General features: G+C 39.6%; 1 protein-coding gene across 3 annotated transcripts in view; it reads right to left on the reverse strand.

The window, feature by feature from the left end:
• Positions 1 to 854: 854 nt before the first annotated feature.
• The window catches only part of LOC131709305 (uncharacterized), an 11,920-nt gene continuing 854 nt past the window's right edge, over positions 855 to 11,920 (reverse strand). The window contains exons 1-3 of one of the 3 annotated variants that reach the window (XM_059011698.1): positions 11,792 to 11,920; positions 7,359 to 7,626; positions 855 to 6,261 (exon numbers count right to left, since the gene is read on the reverse strand). The exon at positions 11,792 to 11,920 is cut by the window's right edge and continues 854 nt beyond it. In XM_059011698.1, the coding sequence (XP_058867681.1) occupies positions 4,215 to 5,141 (927 nt within the window). In that variant the 5' untranslated portion in view covers positions 5,142 to 6,261; positions 7,359 to 7,626; positions 11,792 to 11,920 and the 3' untranslated portion in view covers positions 855 to 4,214. Of the gene's footprint in view, positions 6,262 to 7,358; positions 7,627 to 9,613; positions 10,015 to 11,791 lie in introns of those variants that run through there. The other 2 variants (XM_059011699.1, XM_059011697.1) reach the window with 2 other exon arrangements.

The raw sequence follows: 11,920 nt of genomic DNA on the forward strand, positions 1-11,920 counted from the left end.
ATGTAGTCTTGCACTAGAAAACAAACTACGAAGACGCTAAGATAGAGGAGTTTTATTCTATTTATTTATTTATGTATTTATTGTCCTAATTGATTACAAAGAGTTCTAAGCATTTAAAACTGAAGTTTAATTGTTTAGGAGATTAAACAGAGACTGACATCCCTAAAATATCCCATTCAATTTATATCATAGCCCCATATTCTGACGGGCTTCTACATTTTGAACGACCTCTCCTTCATTAAATTCAGAGCGCCTCCCGTTTTGTATTTAAAGTGGGCAGTGTTTCACAGGCAGCAGGGGCTGTGTGAATCAATCAGCTTCAATTGAATACAACCCCCACTACCTCCACCCAGGATGTGTCAGTTTGCATTCATAACAATCGCTTTGTTTGTGCACGTCTGCGCCACACAGGAACCATGCCAGCGATGCCATTCTTACGTGCTGCTGTGCCAGACTCTGCAGGCTGTCTGATGTCACTAAAGCTGGCGTTTTGAATGCCACACACCCCATTCTTCATGAGCACCGGCTGTGCTGTTCCAGTGGCTGCGCCTGCTTGCAGGGGCAGCGTAGGGCAGGTCTCAGTGTGCAGAATGGGCAGTGAAGCATTCTCAGAGCAGGAGCAGAGGGTAAACATGCCAAGGGTTGAAATTCCTGTTTAGAAAAGCGTGAACGCTGTGAACAAATATGAGGTCATATTTAAAACTATAACCCGCCAGCGTGAACGCTGTGAACCAATATGAATCACATTTAAAATTATAAACCGCCACGGTGAACGGCGAACCAATATGAATTCATATTTCATGCAAAAAATAAAGATGATCGCATTACCTATTAATAATATTTGATGATGTGTATTTCCGATTCCTTATAAAATGCTTAAGTAAACTTAACAAAATAATATTAAATAATAATAATCATATCTTAAGTTTTGACTCATCAGTTTACCGGTTCTCCTCACATAATTGAATAGGGTTGTGCTTGACTGTCAGTGGAAGGGATACTAGACTGAAGAACACTGTAATTAAGCATGTTTATTTATTATAGAGGAGTACCTTTCATACAGCAGTATCTCAAAGCTCTTTACAAGGCAATAACACCAACAATTACAATACAATTAATTAAAACAATTTGAAAAAGTAATAGTAAAATTAATCAGAATACAAATAAAATTAAAAGTTCCACGGTGCGGTGTAAACAGAGTTCCAGCGGCAGGTACAACCTACAGCAGCTGACTTCATTAAAACACACACAATAAACTGTACAGTACGTACTGTAGTTATTTACACTACAACTGTATGTTTAAGATAAACATAACTGTGTAAATATAATGATCAAAGCTTCCACATTCTTTAATTTCTTCATTGTTATGAATTGTAATTAATACATAATGCAGACCTTTTTATAATCAAAACATATTCATATTATGAATTATTATAAAATCTATATAATCCAAATGAAGTATCAACAGCTTCCATCTAATGTCACTATTATCATTACTCTAGTAACAGGGATGGAAATAAGATTCTTATTGATCTACCTAAGCAAGCCTAACCTTACCCTACCTATCCACTGTGGATCCACTTGGAAAAATCAATTTTAAACAAACAGACTGTTCACTGCAATTCCAAAAGCAAAGCTTTCAAAATATATAAAAGCTGAGGCACAATAGCTGTGGTGATGAACAGAGCCAGAGCTGACAGAGGGAGGAGTCAGTCCTCAGATGAACACTCCCTGCCTGTGTGGCCTTCAGTCGTGTGTTTCTGTTTTGTGATGTAGTTTGCAGTAAAGCTGCACTGTTTGAGACCGCAGACCAAGCTCAGGTCAGGAGAACAGATCCACACCCACTTACACCTGCTAAAGCAGCACCAGCAACACTGTGAGACTGTAACGAGTCAAGGGGTGTGCATTCAGCTGTAAAATCCATGTGCTTGTATTGCAAATGCTAATGTAGAAGACAAACAAACTGCTCCAGCCTTCTTTAACCTCCTCTTAAAGACAAATAGTAAAAAATAATAATATACAGTAATTGAAAAGAAAACTATTGATTTGAGTGGTAAAACAACAGGGTGTCAGTGCTTCTGGGCATTCTTGAACAGAAGTGATCTAGTAGCAGAATACAGCAGAGTATGTCTCTCTCTGTGTGTGTATGTGTGTGTGTGTGTGTGTCTGTCACACTGATTTGATCATACCATGGAGGAATGATCTTTCTGTTTCATGACCCCCTCTAATTAAATCAATAAAGTCCATTTTGACTCTTCTTTGTGGAGTATTTGTCATTTTTATAGAGGGAAGTGTAATAATGTGACTGTAGCTTATTGGACCATCATAGGCATTTGGATGATTTCCCCAGCGAGAGTGCTGGAGCAGCTACACAAGATAAATACACTGAACACAGTGAGAGCGCTGGAGCAGCTACACAAGATAAATACACTGAACACAACGAGACCGCTGGAGCAGCTACACAAGACAAATATATTTACTTATTATTGGTGAGACAAAAATACAATTGTTTACAATTGGCGGAATACAAGATTGCATGTAGTTTCAGAACATCTCCCCCTGGTGGTTAATTGTGGTGTTTAAGGCAGACTAATTCAATGGGTTACTCCATATCCTGTATATATCCATATTATCCATAATTCAATAGGTACTGATTTGTGCTACTTAACTGGAAAGGTACTTATATTTAAATTAGATATATTTTTTAATAATTAGAATTGTATAAAACATTGAACATATAATCCTTAAACACCGTTTTGGTGACAATAATATTTTAACTTATTTTAATATATGTAAATAAATGAAGACAAACCCTAACTTTGATTTTAGCTAGTTATACGAATTATAAATAGCTCTTGGAATTGTATAATTAGCATTTATCCCAATTTCCCTAAATTGTAAAAAGACTGATTTGCAATTTTTAAAAAAACATTATAAACTTACCTTTGTTTCTCCTGAGTCAGAGGCGCTGGTTAGGGTTAGGGTTAGGGTTAGGGTTTAGGGTTAGGGTCACACTCGTTTCCGTGCTAAAGGTCTTGTTTTGTAGCTTGCAGTAATACCTGTGGTTATTTAAATATTAATTTAAAAAAAAAAAAAAAAAAAAAAAAAAAACTCCCATCGAAACGAACGGGCCGTTTTTTCGCCAAATGTAAACGAAACATATTTAAGGTCGTTATTTAGTGTAGCAGTCGAATAAAAACTCGAGTGCGGTGTTGTTTTGTAGCTTGCAATCACACCTATCCAACGATACCTTGTATGAGGTGGTAGCACCAGGGGTTATTGAAATATTAATTTTAATGTGATTCCCATTGAAACGTATAGGCGTTTTCACCAAAACCGTAAAAACAGACACAATAACACGTGCCATTTAGTGCAGGTGTGGAATTACAACCCAGGAACGGTCTCGTTGTGTAGATGACACCCTTATCTGTATAACAATGCCCTACCTGAAACGATAGCACCCGGCGTTTCGTATTTATAGGGAAAATACGAATTTTGCACCAACCCGCAACTTGACGAGAATCCCATAGGATAACATTGAAATCCACAAAACACAATTGCTTTTTTTGAATAAAAACTCTGTTTTTCAACGGATTGGTCTCAAATTTGCTACCTATTACCCTGATACAGGAACTGTTTGAATGGTTTCTCTAGCCCTTACTGTTCCAGAGAAATAAAAAAAAAAGAAGTGAATTTGCATCTGCCAGTAATCTTTTTTTCTCTTTTTCTTATAAATCAGTTTTTGCAGGATTCATTACAAGGCCAATGAATACTGTTAGAGACTAATTCTCTGATACTACAGCCATTTAAATGGAGCTTCTATCTGGTCGCACAGCCGAGAAACACTTAAAAAGGTTCTTATCAAATATGCTGCAATCTCTCGGTATGAGTCAATCTAAGGCAAGCTACTGCATTTCAACCAAAAGCCCCATAAACCTGTGCTTCTACATTCCTGCACTCCCAAGCTCTCCCACTCTCCAGCTCGCCCACTCTCCGTTGCAGGCACGCAGCTCCAGCTGTGGCCCATCAAAAGTGTGACTCTGGGTTAGGGTTAGGGTTAGGGTTAGGGTTAGGGTTAGGGTTAGGGTGAGGTAGGAACTTTGTTTCCCTGAGAACTCCACACTTGGTTGGTTTTTCAGGGAAAGAAAGATGCACTGGCCATCTGGCTCTTTTTGGATTTCTTTCTTTGTTTTTTTTGTTTTGGAGCTCCTTTTCTAGTGTAGGTCTATCGTGGAGTTTCTAATGTTCAGGCCTAGCGGGAAAGTTGTTTGTAGTTTGTTGATCCAGTCTTTTTCTCTCCATTTCCTTTCTCCGATTGTCCAGTTCTGGTTCCTCTCCAGCCCTGTAATTTTCAGAGATTCCAAGTTGTGTTGTAGAAAGTGTGCTACTAGAGGTGTTTGTGATTCTTTTTTGTGTTTGATATTATAGATGTGTTGTGTTAGTCTTACTCGGATAGTGTTGCCTGTTTCTCCAATGTAAATGATTTTGCATGTATCGCATTGTATTGCGTAGATGCAGTTCCTGCTGTTTTGTGTAAAGGTTTGTGGAATGTTGTATGTGATGCCTGTGGATTGGCTCCGGAGGGAGGAAAGTTGCTTGAAGTGTCGTGATGCTTTTGTTGGTTTGCGATTAAGTGAAGGCAGTTTACTGGACACTAAATAGTTGGTCAAGTTTTTGTTTTTTCTGTAGGCTGAGATGATCTTGTGTCCTGTAAGAAGGTTGGTGTCTTGTAATTTGTTGGTTAGGTTTTGTTTTATCTGTGAATTAGCTGCCACACTAAAATGTGAGTAGGTAGTTATGAGTGGAATAATCTTTTTGTTGTCTCTAGGCTTTTGTTCTAAGAAGGTTTTCCTTATTCCTCCGAGGAAGGAACGGGAGTACCCCCTTTGTCTGAGTGCTGTGAATAAAACTTTGGTAGCTGCCTGGAAGTCAGTATGTTGTGTGCAAATTCTGTGGAATCTGAGTAGTTGTGATTTTATTAAACCTCTAAACGTGTGTTTAGGGTGATAGCTGGTTTTGTGTAGTAGAGTGTGTGTGTCAGTTTCTGTTAATTTCCTGAGCAGAATCAAGTCTAATTTCCTGTAGTGTTCTTGATTATTTAGTTGTCTGTTGGCTTCAAAGATGTAGTCTTCTCTATCCATTATTACTATTGAACTTCCCTTGTCTGCTGGTTTGAAAATGATGTCGGTATGTTTTTGTAATTCCTTAAGTGCAATCCTTTCTGGTGCTGTTAGGTTGTCTTCTGTTCTGTAGTTACCTGGGTTCAGGCTGTGTATTGTTTTTAGATCTTCAAGAATAATCTCTGTGATTTCCTGTGGAACTTGGTTGTTATTTGGTTCCCAGTTGGATTTGGGTAGGAAGGGTATGTGATTTGAGTCTCCTTCCTCTTCAAAGAAGGTTGCGATTTTTAGCCTCCTATGGTAGTCTTGTGTTTCTGCTCGCAGTGTCTGCTTCTGTGTTGCTTTAGTTTGCGGTGTGGGTATGAAGGAGAGGCCTTTGCTCAAAAGGCTGTTTTGACTCTCTGTTGGTGTGAAGTATTTACATAGATTGACTATGTTGGATGCCCCCTCCCTGGAGATATTTGGGCTTGTGGGGTCTCCTAGTTTAAATGCTGGCACCAGTGCTGGAGCATATCTTTGGCTGTGTTGGTTGTCCAGTGGATGTTGTCTCCGCCTACTTGAAATTTCTCAGTTGGTAATAGCGGTATGTGTGGTAGGTTGGCTGAGATGAATCCCTTTAGTTCTTCCAAGTTCCGTTGGACCTGCATGTCTAGTGCTCGTGAGAAGTTCACCAGTGGCACTTTGATTTCTGCAGTTGGGAAGGTTGTCTTTGCTGACCTGTACATCCTTTGTAGGTTTTTGATAGCTGTCTCTTTGACTTTCTGGTCCTTGTTGTTGATTCCGAATGATAGGATCACTTTGGTCACTCCTCTATCTGTTTTGGCTTTGTCCAGAAGGTTGGTGTCTCCCCTGCAGTGCAGCATGCTTTAAATGAACAAGCATGCCCTGTGAATGCCAGCGGTGTCTCCCCTGCAGTGCAGCGTGCGTACAGACAGTGGCATCACAGTACAGTAGATCACTCACATTACAAGACAAATCCACAAACAGCAGCCTTCAGAGAGTCCCTCCACTGCGATGACTTTGTTATTTCACATGCAGACACAGTGCTGTCTCCCATACCTGCTCACAACGGCAAAACCAAAACCACATGAAAAGGATACTTCTCTCATCAGGCCCCATATTCAAAGTGTCACTTCATCACCTAAAATAAAATAAAAAATTAAGCAATCTATAAATCCTTTCAGCATAGTTGGACATTATATACAACTTTACCTGTCCCACAAGTGTCCCCCAAAAAATACATAGCATGCACCCCAAGTTGAAAGAGGCAGCATTAATCCTTACAATAGTTGCAGGGAAGAACAACTTCTGCATTAATTAACTGCATTGAAATCAAGACAATCACGGCTATATAAAGAATCATTAAATACAATCACAAGTGTTACTAACTACCTTAACAAACAGTTACTCCGGGTTCAAATACAGTCAGCACTCTTTATTGCCACTCAATATTATTTTGAAAATATCACTTGCCAAAAGAGAAGACATGTGGCACTGTAATACAGAACATACTTTTAAATCCGGTGTGCATTGTAGCAGTGTGTGTGTGTGTGTGTGTGTGTGTGTTTATTGTGTTCAGGTTACCTTGTGTAGCTGCTCCAGACTCTCACTGTGTGTGTGTGTGTGTGTGTGTAGCAGTGTGTGTGTTTATTGTGTTCAGGTTACCTTGTGTAGCTGCTCCAGACTCTCACTCTGTGTGTGTGTGTGTGTGTTTATTGTGTTCAGGTTACCTTGTGTAGCTGCTGCAGACTCTCACTGTGTGTGTGTGTGTGTGTGTGTGCGTGCGTGTGTGTTTATTGTGTTCAGGTTACCTTGTGTAGCTGCTCCAGACTCACTGTGTGTGTGTATATAGCAGTGTGTGTTTATTGTGTTCAGGTTACCTTGTGTAGCTGCTCCAGTCTCTCACTGTGTGTCTGCGTGTGTGTGTGTGTGTGTGTGTGTGTGTATATAGCAGTGTGTGTGTCTACTGTGTTCAGGTTACCTTGTGTTGCTGCTCCAGACTCTCACTGTGTCTGTGTGTGTGTGTGTGTGTGTGTGTGTTTATTGTGTTCAGGTTAGCTTGTGTAGCTGCTCCAGACTCTCACTGTGTGTCTGTGTGTGTGTGTGTGTATATAGCAGTGTGTGTGTTTATTGTGTTCAGGTTAGCTTGTGTAGCTGCTCCAGACTCTCACTGTGTGTGTGTGTGTGTGTGTGTGTCTGTGTGTATAGCAGTGTGTGTGTTTATTGTGTTCAGGTTACCTTGTGTAGCTGCTCCAGACACTGAAGTGTTTGTTCAGAAGAGCAGGCAGGCTGTGCCACACTGACCCGGGGTGAGGCGAGGCGTGAGAGGAGGGGTGAGGTGAGGGGCGAGATGAGGGGTGATCTGTGCTGTGCTGTGCTGTGCTGTGCTGTTCAGCCTACCTGCCAGCGCCTTGCCTTTGTAGAGGAGTCCCTGTTGATTGACAGGTATGTTGAGCCTGTCAGAGACCAGACTCCAGACTGTGGAGACCTTCTCATCCTCACAGACCTGTCAAGAGGCAAGAACACACAGTGAGGGGACGAGCATTAAACACTGAAACCACATCTTCATCCTCACCGTACAGGCGAGAGACAAGAACACACACACACACACACACACACACACACACACACAGTATCAGAGCAATCTAGCGAGGGGACGGTCGAGTATTGTCAAGAGCAAAAACACACTTTCATAAAAACTGCTGATTTTGTATTATTATGGTCTGTATGTGTGGCATGCTATAGAAATGTATTGTGGTTTGTTCTTTTTTTGTGCTCTGTACTGTACAGTGCTTTGTGAAACGCTTGTACAAAAATCGCTATATAAATGCAATAAATAAATAAATAAATAAATACACTGGAAGTGCTTCACATTGTCACAGACCAGTATTATGAACTTGCTCTTGGTCTACAGCCATAATATTGTGTGAGAATTATTTCTCAGTCTCACAGATGAACCGACATTTAATGCAAGGGCCGAAAACAATATGTCAATTTAAACACAATAGCAACACTGAGGTGAAGATACAAGCCCAACACATTTCTCTTAGAGGTAGTCGAGCAAAGCAAGAGGCGAGGACGGACACATCTGCTGGAAACGCATGGATATGAATTTGTTTCCAGGTTCATTTCAACACACAGCCCTACACGCGTGAGACACTCTAGCCTGCATGTATTCCGCTCACGTGTGCAGGAGTGGCGGCAGGCGCAAGAACGCTGTGTGTTGTGTGTTGTGTGTGGAGAGAGTTCGGGTGCGTTCACGACACGCAGATTTCCGTCATTCTGCGCAGAATCGGAGCAAGTAGCCAATGAATTTTCGGAATCTGCAGAATCTGCGCAGACTTAACAAATACATAAACAACACAGTGAATTCTAATCAGAAATTACAGTTTAAGTGACTAATGTAATGCAACCACCATGGATCCCAAAATGATAGATACAGATTGGCCAACAATCAATGCTGCAGGGAACAAGAACAACAATATAATAAACAGCGACGTCACTCCTTCACAACTCGTGTGCAGCGAACTCCCAACAATAAAAAGAAATTAACACACACCCGGTGATATTAAAACCATGAAGAGGCAACAACCTCGTGTGTGCACAATAAAGCATTAGCGGGGGCAATCAGATCAATCATCCATAGCAAAAAACAACACAGCAACATTAATTTGCGGTCCATTGTCGTTCTGGGTCCGACATTGCAATTATTCCTCACAGGTCCTTTGTCGGACTGAGTCCGACATCATTATAGCAACGCAATAAACGGGTGTTTAGTCGTTTTTTCTCCGGAAAAAGCCGAGAAAACCATTCAATTGCCGAGTGGGAGCGACAGGAGCCGAGACAAGTCGAAAAAAAAAAAAAAAAAAAAAAAAGGCGTATCTCATGAATAGTCATACATGGTATCAGGTATCAGATAACGGGGCGTTCATAGTAAACAAGCTGGCTGAGTGCGTCAGCGCACAGAGACTATCATGGACATTTGTAGAGCTTTTTTCAGATGTTATTTTAATAAAATAATGACTTGGATCGCATTATTGAGGAGTTTGGTGATAAAACGAGTGATCCGGAGATGATCGATCGGTATGTACGACTATTATTATTATTAATTATTATTATTATTATTATTATTATTATTATTATTATTATTATTATTATTATTTCTTACATAGGTAAACGCTATAGCAAACGAAAGGCTGGGGCGGGGCTGGAGATGCCTAGTGAGTGGTTTGTTGATATGCAGGGCCATTTAAACCCGTTTGACTGTGAAAAAAAAATACTTTTAAACAGCGCGTCTAAAATGAACTGCGCGTGTGAAAACCTGACGTGCCTGTTGCGCACTTAATAAATGGACTGCAAAGGGTAAAAACAAACACAGAAAATGGAGGCTGGCGCGCTTTCGATTATGACAAACAAAAAGGATGAGATGAAGCCGTACAGCCAAAACACCAGCCCCTTAAACAGGTATAATTAACAATACGGTTTTGTTTTACCTGAGGAGAATCCTATTGCGATGTGAAACTCCAGGCAAGCATGGGGGCGGACATTCTGTGAAGCGCGCATGCTGACGTAGGCTTTGTTATGACCGTGAACGCGCCTGATAGAAGTCTGTGGGGACCCTGCTTTCACTGCTCGTGCTGTGCCCTGTAGCTCAATATGCAGGGGTTATTTTTTTTATATTAAAAAAGCCGTTTTGTGGCTTTCCAAAGACGTATCATGCGTCTGGATCGGATGTTCGTAGACAAAATGATAATTGTTTACATTTGGTCAAATACAAGATTGCATGTAGTTTCCGAACATCTCCCCCTGGTGGTTAATTACGGTGTTTACGGCAGAATAATTCAATGGGTTTCTCCATATCCCATATATTTTCATATTACCCACAATTCAATTTGTGACACTTAACTCGAAAGGTACATATATTTAAAATTAAATATATATTTTTAATAATTAAAATTGTATAAAACATTGAACATATATTATCCTCAAACGCCGTTTTGATAACAATATAATATTTGAACTTATTTTAATATATAAATTAATAGGTTGTAACCCTAAATTGAATTTTACTTAGTTATACGAATTATAAATAGCTATTGGAATGATGTAATTAGCATATATCCCAATTATCCTGAATTGTAAAATACTGATTTGTGAGGAATAAATGAAAAGTTGTGTAATATAGATATATATTTTTTAATTTCAAAGAATTAAATTGTATAAAACATTAACCATATAATCCTCAATGACCACTTTGGTGACAATATAATATTTTTTTTTATCATTTTAAGATAGAAATATACTGTAATAAAATCAAACCACAAATAGACACTGGACTAATTATATGAGTTATAAATAACAATTGAACTCTTTATATATTATATAGCAAGAGCTGTGTGGCTTGAGCTAGTGATTGTGCTTGGTATGAGTGAAGTGGCTGAGATGAACGTGTGTGAGTAAATACAGTGCTGAGAAAGAAGGCTGGCTGGAGAGAGATGGGAGCCCCCCAGGAAAGGAGGGAGGGGGAGGGGGAGGATGGAGAGATTGGGAAGAAGAGAGAGAAACGATGGGGAGGAACAGAGAGGGACAATGGGGACGGGCGCGGAGGATGAAGAGGGGCAAAGACGAGCCACGCGCGTCAAAAAGTCCAGCGCTGGACTTTTTGACGCGCGTGGCTCGTCTTTGCCCCTCTTCATCCTCCGCGCCCGTCCCCATTGGACATAGACCACCCCCCCCCCCCCCCCCGACCACTGACTCTTGACCCATGACCATTCACTTATGAGCCCTTCAACCTTTTAGGATATACATTTTATTTTCTTTTATATATTTTAACCCTTTAGACCCCTGAATAATTAAAGAACCCTTTTGGAGATTCCTTGAAATTTTGGCAAAAAACAGATTTCACTTGACTTATTGAAATAACTGTCTTGGAAATTCTATTGAAAGGAAGAGAGACTGTAGATTCTCAAACAGCAAGCTTTATTAAGATTTGCAAACCTGGAGCCTGTCACAACACTCAGTGCAGAGTCAGTTTGAGAACAAGCCCACATAACACTGCCAAACTTGTGACAGTTGGGCATGTAGCAACTTGAGCAAAACTCTTGCATACAGAGGAGACAGAGACCATATTTTTAGTAGAACAGACAGTCAAAAGGGTGGCTCAAAATTATCTTCATGACTCATAACTTCTACTTTTGCAATTGGTTGCCACATTGTAACGGTTTGAAACTAAAAGCTTCAGCCAACAGCGAATAAATCCAAAAAAACGAGGGTCCTCAATTAACAAATTTAATGCCACACACACCAGTAAACTACACACAAGTGAATTGCAAATGATTTAAGACAAGCCCACAAATAGTAGAGGGTAAAGCAACAAACAATTTTAAAGTCAGGCAAGGAAATAAAGATATGAAATAGCCAATTACTAATATAGTAAAAAAACTTATAAATGCATAAATTATACATATATATATATATATATATATATATATATATATATATATATATATATATATACATATATATATATATATTACAAAAATTATCACACACATAGCACTCATGCAAAACAATGTCTCGAACAAATCAAGTCCAAAAAATAATCCAAGTAATCCAACCAAGCAAAAAAGAAACACATGCAAAAAATGGAAACAACCCCAGAATGTTCTCACCCGACTGTTTGTTTGTTTGTTTGTTGATGCTTATTCTGTAGTTCCAGTGGCAGTCCAACAGCAACAAGTTGTCCAAGAGATGCTCCAAGGTAGGTATAGTTCTTATTTAATATAATTTTCTTGTAAATA

The sequence above is a fragment of the Acipenser ruthenus genome, chromosome 42 (assembly GCF_902713425.1).
Source record: "Acipenser ruthenus chromosome 42, fAciRut3.2 maternal haplotype, whole genome shotgun sequence".
NCBI classification, from domain to species: Eukaryota; Metazoa; Chordata; class Actinopteri; order Acipenseriformes; family Acipenseridae; genus Acipenser; species Acipenser ruthenus.